The sequence below is a fragment of the Gekko japonicus genome, unplaced genomic scaffold (assembly GCF_001447785.1).
Source record: "Gekko japonicus isolate JY-2015 unplaced genomic scaffold, Gekko_japonicus_V1.1 scaffold992, whole genome shotgun sequence".
NCBI lineage: Eukaryota > Metazoa > Chordata > Lepidosauria > Squamata > Gekkonidae > Gekko > Gekko japonicus.
The window spans coordinates 79271-98003 of NW_015173704.1; the positions used below are offsets into that span (position 1 = coordinate 79271).

At 46.8% G+C, this 18733-nt stretch overlaps 1 protein-coding gene across 1 annotated transcript in view; it reads left to right on the plus strand.

Moving 5' to 3' along the window:
* The first annotated feature begins 1054 nt into the window (after positions 1-1054).
* The window catches only part of HORMAD1 (HORMA domain containing 1), a 52464-nt gene continuing 34785 nt past the window's right edge, over positions 1055-18733 (plus strand). The window contains exons 1-11 of the mRNA XM_015423264.1: positions 1055-1087; positions 2947-3091; positions 3920-3983; positions 4353-4389; positions 4527-4547; positions 4650-4676; positions 10013-10080; positions 12978-13129; positions 16072-16316; positions 16757-16823; positions 18053-18129. Coding sequence (XP_015278750.1) covers positions 1055-1087; positions 2947-3091; positions 3920-3983; positions 4353-4389; positions 4527-4547; positions 4650-4676; positions 10013-10080; positions 12978-13129; positions 16072-16316; positions 16757-16823; positions 18053-18129 — 936 coding nt within the window. The remainder of the gene's footprint in view (positions 1088-2946; positions 3092-3919; positions 3984-4352; positions 4390-4526; positions 4548-4649; positions 4677-10012; positions 10081-12977; positions 13130-16071; positions 16317-16756; positions 16824-18052; positions 18130-18733) is intronic.

The following is an 18733-nucleotide window of genomic DNA, read 5'->3' on the forward strand; positions in this document are numbered from 1 at the left end:
AATTCCACTTTGTGAGCTACTGGCATTAAAGTTGGGAGCGAGTGATTTGGCTGCTGCATACATTAGTTTGCTCTGGAGCCCTCCTTCCTGAGCTGAGACAAAAATGTGTGAGCCAGAGGCTAAGAAACTGTGAGCCGGCTCACACTAACTCAGCTCAGAGGGAACACTGCTTCCAAGTTATTTGCCCGAACTGCTGCCAGGCTGGCTTCAGTCTTTCCTCGTCACAGCAAATGCCAAATTTATCTCTGGTTTCCTTCCATAAGGTTGCCAATTCAGGGTTGGGAAATACCTGGAGATTTGGGAGCAGTGTCTGGGGACTCGTAGGGATGCCAGCCTCCAGGTGGGGCCTGGAGATCTCCCAGAATAGCAACTGATCTGCAAAGATCAGTTCCCCTGGAGAAAATGGAGGCTTTGGAGGGTAGGCCGCATGGCATTGTGCCCCACTGAGGTCCCCGTCCTTTCTCGGCTCCATCCCCAAATCTCCAGGAGTTTCCCAACCTGGAGCTGGTAACCCTACCCCCCTACCCCGCTGGTGGCCAGGGGGGACCTATCAACCCTCCTAGTTCTATACTCTATGGTATACCACAGAGTCCGACCTCTAAATCTGCCATTCTCTGTAGGGGAGCTAAGCTCTGTGTTTGCAAGATAAGTGTAACTCTGGGAGCTCTCCAGGCCTTACCTGGAGGCTGGCAACCCCATCCGTTAATTGCATGGCCAGTTTTTTCATATGGGCCCGACTAGTGACTGTACTTTTAACTGCGCCTTAATGCACGAAACGATGCTCATCTACACGCATGAAAATCTTCCCTTATAGATTTCTTATACGTTGAGACAATGTTTTATGGGACGTGGGTTGCTTGCTTCCCAAAATGCGGATCAATGCTTGCAATATCTATTGATCTATAAAATCTCTATAATCAGATCTGGATTTTTTTTTTAAAAAAATAATAATTTCCACGCAGGAAGGAATTTGTCTCCAGAGCTGGATATGTACTAATGCAACTGTTTTCGTTCACAGTTCACAGAAACAACACGTTAGGAAATAAGCGACGATATGGCAACGGCCCAGAAGCAACGGAATTCCTTGGTAGGTGCCCATGCCTCGGGGTTATTTATTCTAGCTCTTGGGTTTTTGTGGGATTTTATGGCCATTCTCTGGAGCTGCGGTGGCTCAAGTGGTTAAGACATTGAACTGCAGGCTGTGGAAGGTCTAGTTCAGCAGTTCGAGACCCGAGTGCGCCGCATGACGGAGTGAGCTCCCATCTCTAGTTCCAGCTCCTGCCAACCTAGCAGTTCGAAAGGAAGAAATTGCAAGTAGATAAATAGGTACCACTTTGGTGGGAAGGTAACAGCATTCCGTGTGCCTTGGTGTTTAGTCATGCCGGCCACATGACTATGGAAACGTCTTCGGACAGCGCTGGCTCTTCGGCTTGGAAACAGAGATGGGCACCGCAACCCTAGAGTCGGATTCAACTGGCTTTCAAGCAAGGGAACCTTTACCTTTACCTTTTATGGCCATTCTATTTATTATATTCATATCCCGGTTTTCAGACCATTGTCTCCCAAAGCGGCACTCATCCATCAAGAGAGACAGGCTTGCAAACTAAAAAAGACAAAGAGAAATGGCAGGGGAAGGAGCTAAATTTGTCAGGCTTTCTCCCAGATGAGGGCCGGGCTGGTTCCCCTTCAGCACTGCTGTCCTTGCGTGGGTGGAAGCGGTGCCATGATCGTGTAGCCCTTGGCCCTCTGGCTGGCGACAGTGCCCGGGGGTCCTTTGCCCTTGGTTTTGTGTAGTGGTTCAGTGCGCAGACTCTAATCTGGGAGAACCGGGTTTGATTCCCCACTCCTCCACTTGCAGCTGCCGGATGACCTTGGGCAAGCCACAGTTCTCTCAGAGCTGTTCTCTCAAGGACAGTTCTGGAAAGAACTCTCTCAGCCCCACCTACCTCACAGGGTGTTGTGGGGAGGGGAAGAGAAAGGAGACTGTAAGCTGCTCTGAGACTCTGAGTGAAGGGCGGGGTATAATACCAATCCCTCCTCCTCCTCCTCCTCCTCCTCCTCCTCCTCCTCTTCTTCTTCTTGGTTTGACACCTGAGCACAGAGCCGGCTCAAGATATTTTTTTACCCGAAGCAAGGGATGCCCATTACCTTCTGCTACAAGAATGTAAGAACAGCCATGCTGGATTAGACCGACGGGCCACGTGGCCCAGCATCCTGTTTCACTCAGTGGCCGCTGATCAGACGCTGAGAGAAGGCTCACGAGCAGGGCATAGAGGCCGAAGCCTCCCCAATTGTTGCTCCCCATGACTGCTTCTGAACATGGAGGTTCCATTTAGTGATCGAGGCTACCCCCAATCGTGTTCCCTCTATGCCGAGTTAGTATGAGCTAGCCCACAGCTTTTTTAGCCTCCGGCTCACACATTTTTGTCTTAGCCCAGGAAGGAGGACTGCCCTTGAGAGAACAGCTCTGACAGAACTATGGCTTGCCCAAGGTCATCCAGCAGGTGCAAGTGGAGGAGTGGGGAATCAAACCCGTTTCTCCCAGATTAGAGTCTGCGCACTTAACCACGACACCAAACTGGCTCCTTTTCTGAAATTGCCGTTCTCAAACAGAAAAAGAAGTTGAACCACCCCACTTGCAAAGCTGTGAGACATAGATTAGAATTTGGACATGCCACTCCTTGTTTACTAATCTTTTGACGTTTAATTCCATCCTATTTTTCCATTGTCTCAGGTTCCATGAGGACTAGAATAATTTATTTTAAATTAAAGCCAGTGATGCCAAAATTATGTGTATATTGTAATGCACCAGAAGTTTGCAGTACAGTTGTAAGTCAGTCTTCCTGAATAGCCATCGAACAGTCCAGAAACTCAGAACCAGCACCTGTCTGATTTCAGAAATTGCCTATTCTCCTGGAATATGAATTATTTCTTTTTTCATTTTAGAGTGCAGTGATATTCCCTAACAAGATATCCACGGAGCAGCAATCGCTAGTATTAGTGAAGAGACTGCTGGCAATATCCGTATCCTGCATTACTTATCTAAGAGGGATCTTTCCAGAATATGCATATGGAACAAGATATCTAGATGGTAATGGTTGTTTCTTTTGGAATGAGTGATGAACACATAGAATTAACTGCCACAGGAGGTGGGGGGCGGCTACAAGCATGGACAGCTTCAAGAGGGAATTAGACAAACATATGGAGCAGAGGTCCATCAGTGGCTATTAGCCACAAGGTAGGAGCCGCGGTGGCTCAAGTAGCAAAGACGCTGAACTGCAGGCTAGAAGGTCGGTAGTTCGGCAGTTCGAGACCCAAGTGCCGCATGATGGAATGAGCTCCCGTCTCTGGTTCCAGCTCCTGCCAACCTAACAGTTTGAAAGCAATAATTCAGAGCAAGAGGTGTCAGATATCAGACAGTGTTAAATAAACAAAATATTGCAGGAGTGCTAATGTTCTAAGCATGTTTTTATTTTAAGTTTTAAAAAAACACCCTTTGTGTTTGTGTCCTTTATAAAGTTTATATCTCCGCTACCTGGCATTACATTTTATGACACACAGGACCCGGCCCAACAAGGTCTCATTTATGTCAGACCTGGCCCTCATAACTAATGAGCTCGACACCCTTGGTCTAGATGCTAAGACAACGCCACCACCATTTATTAGTATTATGTTTGCTAGCACTTTTCTGCACATGGGTTGTTTTAACTTGATTACTGTTTTAATGTATCTCGCAGTTTTAATATATTTATATATATTCTGTAAGCCGCCCTAAGCCTGCCTGGCAGGGAGGACGGGGTACCAAGTAAATAAAATAAATAAATAAATAAAACACAAGAAATACATTGCCATTAACAATTTTATCCTATGTAGTAGATTTGATTCCCACACCTTAGTTATTTTGCTTGTATCTTTTAAGATCTCTGTGTGAAAATACTGAAGGAAGACAAAAACTGTCCAAGCGCTGGTCAGCTAGTGAAATGGTATGTACACTGTAATCTTTTGATGGTGGATAGGGGCCCTTAAATGTTTGCGGTGGACTTATGTATAGATCAATGTGGCGAGAGAAACTCATGCTCAGTGGTCTGAGAACCACGCTCAGCGGTCACAATCACACGTATCCTGAAATAAAAAGCAATTCATACTTGTTTATTATGTCAATGTGAAGGCAATTGCCAAGTCCATAAAAAGCAATAATAATAATAATAATAATAATAATAATAATAATAATAATAATGTTTCATGATTAAGAACCTGATGGAAAATTGTTCAATGGATGTTGGTGAATGTTGCGGTTCTAAAAATAAGTACAGAAATCTGCATGAGGCAGCAATAGTGTTTTCTTTTTACAGGATGTTAGGATGCTACGATGCACTGCAGAAAAGATATGTAAGTTGGATATTATATTTTTTCTACAATGACTGAGCCACTGTGAACATAGACTGAGCCGGGGGTATACTTGTTGAAGGCACTGAGCAATACCTCTAATTTCTAATTATGTTTTTAATTCTCTTTATTTTAATCAGCTCAGGTTGGTCGTCTTAGCGGTAAGTTTTAAAAATATGTCAACATGTCAAAATAAATCAGTATTGACTCTGCTGTATTTTACGATGAGTCATCCTAATCATATTATTTATCTTAACACACAGGTCTACACCAATCAGGAGGACCCTCAGGTACGTTTAAGATAATGTTGCATTAATAGATTTTTAATTGCATATGCTTCATATTGGATTGAAACTCACTGAGCCAGTTTGTTGTAGTGGTTAAGTGCGCGGACTCTAATCTGGGAGAACCGGGTTTGATTCCCCACGCCTCCACTTGCACCTGGCTGGATGGCCTTGGGCAATCTGTAGCTCTGATAAGAGCTGTTCTGGAAAAAGAGCAGTTTCAGTCAAGAGCTCTCTCAGCCCCACCTACCTCCAAGGGTGTCTATTGTGGGGAGGGGAAGGGAAAGGAGTTTGTAAGCTGCTCTGAGACACCTTTGGGTAGTGAAGGGCGGGGTATAAATCCAATCTCTTCTCTTCTTCTTCTTTATGAAGACGTGCATAAAAACATACGAAGAGCCCTGCTGGATTGGACCACTGGTCCATGTAGTCCAGCATACTGTCTCACACAGTGGCTAATTCGTTACTATGGAGGTCCAACAACAGGGCATGGAGGCCTGATGTTGTCTCCTGGCACAGGTGTTCAGAGGATGACTGCCTCTGAACGTGGAGGTTCCATTTAGTCCTTGTGGCTAGTAGCCACGGGTAGATCTTTCTTTGTCTAAGCTGCCTACTCCCCTTTTAAAGCTGTCTATGCCTGTGGCCGTCACTACATCTTCTGGCAGTGAATCACACCATTTAATTACTGATTGAGTAAAGAAGTATTTTCTTTTGCCTGTCCTGAATCTATCATCCATCAGTGTGGTGTAGTGGTTAGGAGCACGGACTCTAATCTGGGAGAACCGGGTTTGATTTCCCCACTCCTCCACGTACAGCTGCTGGTGTGACCTTGGGTCAGTCACAAGTTCTCTCAGAGCTGTTCTCTCAAGGGCAGTTCTCCAAAGAGCTCTCTCAGCACCACCCTCCTCTCCGGGTGTCTGTTGTGGGGCGGGGAAGGGAAAGGAGATTGTAAACCGCTCTGAGACTCCTTCGGGTAGTGAAGGGCCGGGTATAAATGAAATTCTCTTCTTCTTCCTTACTGGATGCCCTTCAGTTATAGTATTTTGGGAGAGGGAGAAAAGGTTCTCTCTGTCCCCTCTTTCTCCCTTGTGCATAATTTTACAAACCTCTGTCATGTCCCCCCCCCCAAGTCATCTCTTTTCTAAACTGAGAAGTCCCAGACTCTTCAGCCTTTCCTCATAGGGAACATGCCCCAACCCTCTAATCATCTTAGTTGCCCTCTTCTGTACTTTTCCCCAGCTCTGTGATGTCCTTTTGGAGATATGGTGACCAGGACTGTTCACATTTTGCCAGATGAGGCCACATCATAGATCTATGTCTCATTATAACATCAGATGTCCTGTTTTCAGTCCCATTCCTCATAATCCGTAAAACAGAGTTTGCCTTTTTCACTGCAGCAGCACACTGGATTGACACATTTGTTTAACTATCCATGATGTCCCCAAAGTCTGTTGTTTCAACAAGTTCAAGCCCCATCAGTACATACTTGAAGTTGGGATTTTTTTGTCCCATTGTGCATCACCTTACACTTACCTACAGTGTACTTCTGTTATGTATTGGGACTGAAACATTGCGGGACTGTGCTGCCTGACACAGGGTGAGCTTGGAGTCGAATAACAGTAGACCAACTGGATTCTGGCAGGAACCAATCAAGGTGTAGGACAGTGCTGTCAGAGACAGGGTGAGCTTGGAGCCAAATAACAATAGACCAACAGGATTCTGGCAGGAACCAATCAAGGTGTAGAACTGTGTGGCCAGAGACAGGGTGAGCTTGGAGCCGAATAACAGTAGACCAACTGGATTCTGACAGGAACCAATCAAGGTGTAGAACTGTGTGGCCAGAGACAGGGTGAGCTTGGAGCCGAATAACAGTAGACCGATAGGATTCTGGCAGGAACCGATCAAGGTTTAGGACTGTGCTGCCTGAGACAGGGTGAGCTTGGAGCCGAATAACAATAGACCGATAGGATTCTGGCAGGAACCAATCAAGGTGTAGGACGGTGCTGCCAGAGACAGGGTGAGCTTGGAGCCAAATAACAATAGACCAACAGGATTCTGGCAGGAACTAATCAAGGTGTAGAACTGTGTGGCCAGAGACAGGGTGAGCTTGGAGCCGAATAACAGTAGACCGATAGGATTCTGGCAGGAACCGATCAAGGTGTAGGACTGTGCTGCCTGAGACAGGGTTAGCTTGGAGCCGAATAACAATAGACCAACAGGATTCTGGCAGGAACCAATCAAGGTGTAGGACGGTGCTGCCAGAGACAGGGTGAGCTTGGAGCCAAATAACAATAGACCAATAGGATTCTGGCAGGAACCAATCAAGGTGTAAAGTTTTGTAAATAGCCTATCGTTGGGAGTGGGGTGTGTTGGGGTGTGGCCATTGCAGACAATATAGCCATGCTGAGGCTCTGAGCTGAGGCAGTCTTGTTCTTGCTGAAATCACTGAATAAAGTAGAGCTGATCACTAGACTGGGAGTTTGTTCACCTATGGAACCCCCACTATTTAACAATGCCATTTACCACACTGTTGCCCACTCACCCAGCTTGTGGAGATCCTCCTGGAACGCTTCACAGTCAGCTTTTTTACCAGCCTCAATAATTTTATATCATCTGTAAACTTGACCACAGCACTGCTCACCACCACTTCAAGATCACTTCAAGTCCTTGTGGGACTCTACTACTTCCTTCCTTCCATTGCAAGAACCGTCCGTTAATTCTTACACTTTGCTTCCTGCCATTTAACAAATTTTTAATCCATAAAAGAACTCGCCCTCTTGTCCCATGACTGCTAAACTTACTCAGGAGTCTTTGGTGAGGTACCTTGTCAAAAGCCTTTTGAAAGTCCAGGTATGTAATGTCTACCAGGACACCATGGTTTACAATTTGGTGTAGTGGTTAAGTGCGCGGACTCTAATCTGGGAGAACTGGGCTTGATTCCCCACTCCTCCACATGCAGCTGCTGGATGACCTTGGGCAAGTCATAGATCTGTCAGAGCTGTTCTCTCAAGAACAGTTCTCCAGAGAGCTCACTCAGCCCCGCCTACCTCCCAGGGTGTCTGTTGTGGGGAGGGGAAGGGAAAGGAGTCTGTAAGCCGCTCTGAGACTCCAAGTGAAGGGCGGGGCATAAATCCAATCTCCACTCCTCTTCTGCATGCTTCTTCACTTTCTCAAAGAACTCTAAAAGGTTTGTGAGGCAAGACTTCCTTTTGCAGAAGCCATGCTGACTTTTCCCTCAGCAGGCTTTGTTCCTCTGTGTGCCTAACAATTCTATCTTTGATTACAGTTTCTACTAATTTGCCTGGGACAGGCATTAGGCTATCTGGCCTGTAATTTCCTGGTTCCCCTCTGGACCCCTTTTGCCAAAATAGACATAAATATGGATGCTTAAATCTTTGTCGTGGGCCATATATATTTGTGGGTAATGTACAAATAAGGAGGCTGTGGTGGCTCAAGTGATTAAGATGCTGAACTGCAGACCGGAAGGTTGGTAGTCCAGCAGTTCGAGACCCAGGTGCCGCAAGACTGAGTGAGCTCCCGTCTCTGGTCCCAGCTCCTGCCAACCTAGCAGTTCGAAAGCAAGAAATTGCAAGTAGATAAATAAGTACCACTTCAGTGGGAAGGTAACAGCATTCCGTGCTCCTCGGCGTCTAGTCATGCTGGCTACATGACCATGGAAACGTCTCTGGACAGTGCTGGCTCTTCGGCTTGGAAACGGAGATGCGCACCGCACCCCTAGAGTCGGATTCGACTGGCTGACTGCTGAACTGCAGACCGGAAGGTCAGTAGTTCAGCAGTTCGAGACCCGAGTGACACAAGACGGAGTGATCTCTCGTCTCTGGTCCCAGCTCCAGCCAACCTAGCAGTTTGAAAGCAAGAAATTGCAAGTAGATAAATAGGTACTGCTTCGGTGAGAAGGTAACAGTGTTCCGTGCGCCTTGGCATCTAGTCATGCCGGCCCCATGACCACGGAAACGTCTCTGGACAGTGCTGGCTCTTCGGCTTGGAAACGGAGATGCGCACCGCACCCCTAGAGTCGGATTCGACTGGCTGTCTGCTGAACTGCAGACCGGAAGGTCAGTAGTTCAGCAGTTTGAGACCTGAGTGACACAAGATGGAGTGATCTCCCGTCTCTGGTCCCAGCTCCTGCCAACCTAGCAATTCGAAAGCAAGAAATTGCAAGTAGATAAATAGGTACTTCTTCAGTGGGAAGGTAACACTGTTCCGTGTGCCTTGGCGTCTAGTCATGCCGGCCACGTGACCATGGAAATGTCTTCGGACGGTGCTGGCTCTTCGGCTTGGAAATTGAGATGAGCACCGCAACCCTAGAGTCGGATTCGACTGGCTTTCGAGCAAGGGAAACCTTTACCTAATGTACAAAAGTATTAAGCTGTATTCATATTTCCTTATTTTCCCCAAATACGGTATTGAATTTTTGCTCCCTCAGACCTTTTGACTCCATGGGAATACCATCACTTTGTTAATTGCTTGCAAAAAATAAATCTTAATACACAAGTCAGTATATTCCACTAACAGCTTGCCGTTCTGGTTTGGAATCAAGCGGCCCACAGTGTTTTCACCCAGACTTGCATTCATCCTCAACACATACAGTAATAACGTAACCCGCCACAAGGTGTCCCCATTTATCTGTATGATGTGATAATATTAAAGAGTATTAATTTTGTAGCCTCGAGTACCCATACCCAACAAATCAGAGCTCAACTCTGTGCTCCTGTATGCACGGGATTATTCCGTGCCGTTTATCAGAGGATCTGTTCTTGGCGTGGACGGGGGTGTGAGAGCAGAGTTCCCCCTGTCAGCTCACGCGGAGGCAACCATTAAAGCAAACGGCTAGCTTGAGGTGTAAATCTATGCTTGAGTGGACTGGAGCCAGTTTGGTGTTGTGGTTAAGTGCGCAGACTCTAATCTGGGAGAACCGGGCTTGATTCCCCCATTCCTCCACTTGCACCTGACTAGATGACCTTGGGCAAGCTGTAGTTCTGATAAGAGCTGTTCTTGAAAAAGAGCAGTTTCCTCCTCCTCCTCTTCTTCTTCTGAGAGCCAGTTTGGTGTAGTGGTTAAATCCACAGACTCTAATCTGGGAGAATCGGGTTTGATTCCCCCATTCCTCCACTTGCATCTGCTGGGTGACCTTGGACAAGCTATAGTTCTGTTAGAGCTGTTCTCTCAAGAGCAATCAGAAGAGCTCACTCAGCCCCACCTACCTCACAGTGTGTCTGTTGTGGGGAGGGGAAGGGGAAGGAGTTTGTAAGCTGCTATTTTGCGTTCTTTTGAAATTTCCTAACTTTCATATCAGTGACGTGACGACTGTGTTTTGTCTTTAGACCATTACAGAATGCTACCAGTTTAAGTTCAAATACACTGACAAAGGACCAGAGATGGATTTCGTAAGGTATTCTCCTCTCGTTTTTCTCCCTGCGCTCTGCAGTTTTAGAAGATATTTCTCTAGCTGCCTGTTCCAGTAAGAATGAAGTGAAAAAATGTGTTCTTGGCTTCTAGGAATGGAATGTTAACACGGCCGTATTCACCAAGGGAACATTACTAGTCTCCTTTTTTTGTGGCGATATCACACATGTCTGGCAACACTCTGAATCGGTCTCTAGCTGCATTTTAACAGGCATAATAGAAATAGTAGCGAAAATACTATCAGATATTTTTGTGGATATTTAAAAGTCCAAGAACAGCCCTCATAAAAACATATACGTATGGGTGGTGGTCACACACACATCAAAGAAAAAGAAATGCAAGAAAGCAAAGTGGCTTTCTGATAAGGCTTTACAAATAGCACAGGAAAGAAGGAAAGCGAAAGGCAAAGGCGAAAAGGAAAGATTTACCCAACTGAATGCAGATTTCCAGAGAACAGCAAGGAGAGATAAGGAGGCCTTCCTGAATGAACAGTGCAAAGTAATAGAGGAAAACAATAGAATGGGAAGGACTAGAGATCTCTTCAAGAAAACTGGAGACATCAAGGGAGCGTTCCATGCCAAGCTGGCCATGATAAAGGACAAAAACGGTAGGGACCTAACAGAAGCAGAAGAGATTAGGAAAAGATGGCAAGAATATACAGAAGAACTATACAAGAAAGACCTCGATGTCCTTGACAACCACGACGGTATAATCACTGACCTCGAGCCAGACATCCTGGAATGTGAAGTTAAATGGGCCTTAGAAAGCATCACTAACAACAAAGCTAGCGGAGGTGATGGTATCCCTGCTGAGCTATTCAAAGTCTTAAAAGATGATGCTGTTAAAGTGCTGCACTCAACAACAACACGCATGCAAGACAAAGCGGTGTGTGTGGGGGAAGCGAGGCTATTTGCTCTGTAGGAATTTAACCCGCAGTTGCGCGATCACACAGTCCTCGGAAGATGCAGGCACAGCCCACCATGTGTGTGATCAGACGCAACCACAGGTGAGTTGGGTTTTTTTTTTGCTGTATGTTTCTGGTGCGCTTCAACGAGGGATCGATGATTCGCATGTCCGCACTGAGGGCTCCCTATGCAGTGTGCGATGATGCGCATACCATGAACAACGACACAGAGTCGGGATGGCCTGATCATCCCGACACCACGGGAGCGCGCTGGAGCGATCACACAGGGGAAAGTCCGTCCATGGCCCGTAGCGACCCTTTGGCTACCGGACTTTCCCTAGTGTCTTTTTACTCCGCTTCTGCAGCGGAGCAAAATGAGTTGCGGACGGGTGCGGAGCGCTTCCCAGAGGTTTGCATCTGATCGCGCCCTTTAAATCCGCCCGGCATCAGTGCCTATGGCGTTCTTTTGAAATTGTGTGTGTGACCGTGACCATAGATTTTCTTTGCAAATGTTGGGGAAATTGTCCATTTAAATGCTTTTAAATACTATGGTGCTGGGGAAGACTCTCGAGAGCAAGAAGATCAAATCAGTCAATCCTAAAAGAAATCAACCCTGACTGTTCCCTGGAAGGCCAGATAATGAAACTGAAGCTCAAAGACTTTGGCCACCCAATGAGAAGGGAGCACTCCCTGGAGAAGAAGACCCTGATGCTGGGAAAGACTGAAGGTCAAAGAAGACGGGGGCGGCAAAGGATGAGATGGTTAGACAGTGTCATAGATGCAACGAACATGAAATTGAGCCAACTTCAGAGGACGGCGGAAGACCGGGAGGCCTGGCGTGATCTTGTCCATGGGGTCGCGAAGAGTCGGACTCAACTGTGCGACTGAACAACAAAAAATACCAAGGAAGCTCTTTCTTAGTGAATGCCAAGACTCTTTCCTTCATGCCCCGGGGATTTTTCTGATGACATAAGAGAGGGGTCATGGCTCAGTGGTAGAGCATCTGCATGGAGAAGATCCCAGGTTCAACCCTTGCCATCTCCAGTTAGAAGGGCCAGGTAGTACATGATATCAAAGCCTTCCCCTGAGAAGAACATCAGAAGAGCCCTGCTGGGTCAGACCAGTGAGGGTCCATGTAGTCCAGCATCCTGTCTCACACAGTGGCCAACCAGGTCCTCTGGAGGGCCAGCAACAGGGCAGGGAGGCCGAGGCCTTCCCCTGAGAAGAACATCAGAAGAGCCCTGCTGGGTCAGACCAGTGAGGGTCCATGTAGTCCAGCATCCTGTCTCACACAGTGGCCAACCAGGTCCTCTGGAGGGCCAGCAACAGGGCAGGGAGGCCGAGGCCTTCCCCTGAGAAGAACATCAGAAGAGCCCTGCTGGGTCAGACCAGTGAGGGTCCATGTAGTCCAGCATCCTGTCTCACACAGTGGCCAACCAGGTCCTCTGGAGGGCCAGCAACAGGGCAGGGAGGCCGAGGCCTTCCCCTGAGAAGAACATCAGAAGAGCCCTGCTGGGTCAGACCAGTGAGGGTCCATCTAATCCCGCATCCTGTCTAACACAAGAGTCCAACCAGTTCCTCTTGACATCCAACAGCTGAGCATAGAGACAGAGGCCTTCACAAGAACAGGCCTGCTAGATCAGACCCAGTGGTCCATTTAGTCCAGCCTCTTGTCTCACACAGTGGCCAACCAGGTCCTCTGGAGGTCCATTAACAGGACATAGAGGCCAAGGCCTTCCCCTGATGTCGCCTTCCGGCACTGGGATTCAGGTTGATTGCCACTAATTCACCTCCTTGCCAAAAAAACTTCCACTGCCGATTTCCACACATTAAATGATTTCCACACATTAAATCACCTTTAAAGGGGCAGAACATTTCCACTCCAGGTCGCTGGGGACCCTAGGTCCCATCTCTTTACAGGGGGTAACAGCTGTCGTTGCTGTGCATGACCATCAATGGGTGTTTTTTGGCTTTTCTAGTAAACATCAGGGTGGCAATTCCAGCATCACATGTGCGGATACAAAGAAAGCCAGCATCCTGCTGCTAAGGAAGATTTATGTTCTGATGCAAAATCTGGGCCCTCTGCCCGATGATGTCTGTATGACAATGAAACTCTTCTATTATGATGAAGGTATCATTTCAAATCTTAATTCTGTTTTATGTATTCAATTTGTATGACCCTTTTCTGGGAGCTGTGGTGACTCAAGTGGTTAAGACGCTGAACTGCAGGCTGTGAAAGGTCAGTAGTTCAGCAGTTCGAGACTCGGGTGCCGCATAACGGAGTGAACTCCCATCTCTAGTTCCTGCTCCTGCCAACCTAGCAGTTCGAAAGCAAGACATTGCAAGTAGATAAATAGGTACCACTTCGGTGGGAAGGGAACAGTGTTCCGTGCGCCTTGGTGTTTAGTCATGCTGGCCACATGACCATGGAAACATCTTCGGACAGCGCTGGCTCTTCGGCTTGGAAACGGAGATGAGCACCGCAACCCTAGAGTCAGACTCGACTGGCTTTCGAGCAAGGGAACCTTTACTTTCGGAGCTGTAGTGGCTCAAGTGGTTAAGACGCTGAACTGCAGGCTGTGGAAGGTCAGTAGTTCAGCAGTTCGAGACCCGGGTGCTGCACGACGGAGTGAGCTCCCGTCTCTAGTTCCAGCTCCTGCCAACCTAGCACTTCGAAAGCAAGAAATTGCAAGTAGATAAATAGGGACCACTTCGGTGGGAAGGGAACAGCGTTCCGTGCGCCTTGGTGTTTAGTCATGCCGGCCACATGACCATGGAAATATCTTCGGACAGTGCTGGCTCTTCGGCTTTGAAACGGAGATGAGCACCGCAACCCTAGAGTCGGATTCGACTGGATTTCGAGCAAGGGGACCTTTACCTTTACTTTCTTTCTGGACAGAGCAGGCTCAATGCATCTCTCAAGTCAAGAAAACCTAACTATAACATCGTCCTACAGTAACCATGCCACAGCCTGGATGTCCTGGGCTAGCCTGTTCTTGTAAGGTCTCAGAAGCTAAGCAGGGTCGGCCCTGGTTAGTACTTGGACCACCAAGGAAGTCTAGGGTCATGACACAGAGGCAGGCAAAGGCAAACCCACCTCTGTTCATCCACTGTTCATCTCGGATGGCCCAGGCTAACCTCCTCTCATCAGATCTCGGAAGCCAGTTCGGTGCAGTGTTTAAATGCGCGGACTCTAATCTGGGAGAACCGGGTTTGATTCCCCACTTCTCCACATGCAGCTGCTGGATGACCTTGGGCAAGCCATAGTTCTGTCAGAGCTGTCCTCGAAAAAGAGCAGTTTCTGTCAGAGCTCTCTCAGCCCCGCCTGCCACGCAGGGTGTCTGTTGTGGGGAGGGAAAGGGGAAGGAGTTTGTAAGCCGCTCTGAGACTCCGAGGGAAGGGTGGGGTATAAATTCAATCTCCTCCTCCTCCTTCTTTATCCAGTCTCAGCTATGATCACCCCCGTTACTTCTGCATCTTGATTCTAACTAGCCCTTCCTGGCAACTAACCTCCCCTTCCTATATGTAATGGTTGAGGAAATTCTATTTCACTGTGTCTGAAGAAGTGTGAAAGCTTGTATCTTGAATAAAACTTTAAGAACATAAAGAGAAACCAATGTTGGATCAGGCCAGTGGCCCATCCAGTCCAATACTCTGTCACACAGTGGCCAAAAATGCCAGGTGCCATCAGGAGGTCCAGCAGTGGGGCCAGGACGCTAGGAGCCCCTCCCACTGTTGCCCCCACCCAGGCACCAAGAATACAGAGAGCATTCCTTGCTCCAGAGTCCTTACCTATACCTTGTGGCTCATAGCCACTGATGGACTTCTGCTCCATATGTTTATCCAATTCCCCCTTGAAGCCGTCCATGTTTGTAGCCGCCGCCACCTCCTATGGCAGTGAATTCCATGTGTTAATCAGTCTTTGGGTGAAGAAGACCAAACTTTGTTGGTTTTAAAGGTGCCACTGGACTCAAACTTTGATCTATTCCCATGTCAAGCTTTACACCCAGTTCACAGTTTTATCCGGATTAAATTTCAGTTTATTATTCACCCTGATCCAGCCTTTCTTCGCCTCCAGACACCACTTAAGTACATTCACCGCCTCCCTGGAATCAGTGGGAAGGGAGAGAGCAGAGCTCTGTACTGCCTGCGTATTAATGGCAATTTCCTCTCTCCCGGCAATTTCACGGAGATGCTAAATAACACTGGGGACAAGAAGGAACTCAGGAGCTCCCCATAGGACAAAGGCAAAGGGAAGAACAAAAAGTCTGTTAGCATCATCTGAAACCTGTCCCCTGGCAAAGACCAGAGCCATTGCAAAACAGTACCTACAAGGCTCAGTCCCACCAGGCATCCCAAAAGGATTCCGTAGAGCAGGGGTGTCGAACTCATTTGTTATGAGGGCCGGATGTGACATAAATGAGACCTTGTTGGGCTGGGCCATGTGTGTCAAATAATGTAATGCCAGTTAGCAGACATATAAACTTTATAAAGGGCACAAACACAAAGGGTTTTTTTAAAAAATAAAAAACATGCTGAAAACATTAGGACTCTTTCAATATTTTGTTTATTTAACAGTGTCTGATAACTGACACCCCTTGCTCTGAATTATTGCATCAAAATGTCTGTGCTGTTGCCATCTTGAGTATGCTGTTCAGGTGTGTATCTGTAAGCTGCAAACCTACGATGACGCAGCAGCAGAACTGGAAGAAGAAGCAAAAGACAGCCAGTTCCACTTCAGACCTGATAGAAGCCCTCCAGGGGCCTCATCCGGCCCCTGGGCCGCATGTTTGACACCCCTGCCATAGCGTATGGAATCAAAAGGCACTGAGATTGAAGAAAGCGAGAAGGGATGTAATGGCCCTGTCAGAAGACCAGATCATCAGCTGGGACAATCAAGACATTTTTAGTGCCATGCCTTCGGTTGCCGCCTCTGGATTAGGATGTTTCTGGAGATTTGGGGGTTGAACCTAGAGGTCATTACTTTGTAGGGTCACCATAAGCTGACACACAAAGTGAAACAAAAGTTTCCTCCTCTGCAAAATACTTTTGAAAGCCGACTTTTCTTTGCAGTTACCCCGCCTGACTATCAGCCGCCTGGTTTCAAAGAAGGCGACTGCGAAGAGATGGTGTTCGAGGGAGAGCCTATATATCTAAACGTGGGCGAGGTCCCCACGCCTTTTCATATGCTGAAAGTTAAAATGACAACAGAGAGAGACCGGATGGAGCACGTGGACAGGGCCATACTGAAGCAAGGCGATGTTTCGACGCCCCCGAAGGCACAGCAACCTGACGAAGGGCAGAGCCAGGACATGGATGTAAGGATTTCGATATTGCATATGTTTTATTTTGATCTGTGACATCGTTATTACGAAATGTTTGGTGTAGTGGTTAAGTGTGCGGACTCTAATCTGGGAGAACCGGGTTGGATTCCCCACTCCTCCACTTGCACCTGCTGGTGTGACCTTGGGTCAGTCACAAGCTCTGGCACAGCTGTCCTGGAAAAAGAGCAGTTTGTGTCAGAGTTCTCTCAGCCCCACCTACCTCACAGGGTGTCTGTTGTGGGGAGGGGAAGGGAAAGGAGTTTGTAAGCCGCTCTGAGAATCCAAGTGAAGGGCGGGGTATAAATCCAATCTTCTTCTTCTTCTTATGAGCTGAAATTTGCAGAGACTGTTGTTTTCATTACAGATCTATCAAAACCCTTAACCAAAACATTTAGCTGTGTTGCAATTGTCCTTGTTTGTGTTCTTTTACACAGGAGGATTTTATTACAGAAAAGAAAACGAGGAAGCAGAAAAATGCAACGGAGGCTGTGGACCTCAGAGGTACAAAACCTATATAACGTGATGGCTGCCACCCTATTCTCTGCTCCCACTTAATCTTATGAAGATGTTTCTGTCACTATAAAGCCTACTTAATACCCTTTGATTCTTTGTTGGGATTTTATGATTGCATACAATCATTTAATGTTATGATTACATACAATAAATGGCCTGAATATTTGGGTTTCTTAGGGTGCGTTCAGACGGGCAGCTAATCCCACCATTATGCCAGCTTGAATTTTATCACAATATTTTTAATCCATCGTAGCACGACCAGACATCCCCCGGGGGAATCGCCTTGCTGAATGCTGCCTCCGTTGTGGATTCTCTAGATGGCGTCCACTGAAGGAGGCATGCACGGTGGGTGTTTAAAAAAAACTTTTTGCGCATGCGCATAGACGTGACAGCACGTCCTTGTTGATCTGCGCATGTGTAGAGATTTTTTTAAATGCCGCCCACTCGGGATGCTCTGACGTCAGACCACTCCGATGGAAGGATTGCACGCTGTTGGAACGATCAGACGGGTGAAAGTCCGCAGTTGTCCCGCAGGTAACTGAAAAGCCCAGATTTAAAGTGCTATCTTTTAAGTACGGCTCCGAAGTGCGGCAAAATGGGATGCCCACGGAAGACGGACATTTCCCAGACGTTTGTGTCTGGACATTATTTTTAGATCCGTGAGGCAATCGTGCCTCGCGTGGATCTAAAGAGCCGTCTGATCGGACTCTTAAATCCCCTGATTCAAGAAGAACTTGGCAAAAGATGGTCTCTCCCCCTCCGCTCCCTTTACTTACAGGAAGATTATGGGATTTAAAAATGGCTGCAAAGTACAACGGGGTAAATTCTAGACCTGTGAAAACCCTTAACAAATGGAGGGCATTTTGCTTACAAATACTGTATATTAAAATAAAATCAATTCAGAGGGGGCCCCCCATTAGTCTTCATAATCAAACCTGATGACTGGGAAGACTGGCCCTCACATGGTTAATGCACTTGCAAAACGGGCCAAGGAGAGTCAAAGGAATAATTTATGTGTTCCCCAGCAACTGCCCACACATCCTAGGGGAAACCTACTTTCTACTCTGAGAACACAGAGGACTAGAGCCCGATTTATCAGTATTTCAATCAAACCCATTTTAAGAATATATTAACTTGTAACAAGTCCAGAGATATAAACTGTTGTTAGATCAATAATATATGGATTTGGGGGGGGGGGGATTTTTCGACATTCACAGAGCTAAATTTAACATGTGAAGAAGACGAAATTATGAAGATAGAAGAAAGCCAAAATTTGTCCATCGATAATTCTCAGGTATGAAGCAGTATTTCTTTCCTTCGAACATTCCTTTTTGTATCTCTTATCAGAGCTTTCCAGATTTGGCCGGTTTTCTAGCTTCCAAAACACTGGCAGCAGAACATGACAATTTGCCAAAGAATAGGTGCACTGCATACATGTCGCTTAGAGTAGCGCTGCATGACTTATATTAAACCTGTTTTTGAAGATAAAAGAAATATTGAAACAACCTAGGCCACTGGTGTCGAACTCATTTGTTATGAGGGCCGGATCTGACATAAATGAGACCTTCTTGGGCCGTGCCGTGTGTATCTTAAAATGTAATGCCAGGTAGCAGAGATATAAACTTTATAAAGGACACAAACACAAAGGGTTTATTTTACATAAAATAAAAACATGCTTAAAACCAGGGCTTTTTTTTGTAGAAAAAGCTCAGCAGGTACTTATTAGAATAATAGGCCACACCCAACAGCAGAAACTCATTAGCATATTAGGCCACACCCCTGACAGAGCAGCTCATTAGCATATTAGGCCACACCTCCACATTACCAGAACTGTGGTTATCCAGCCACACCCACCTTTTGCTTTTTATTCTGTTTACCTTGTTTGTTGTCAAAACCCA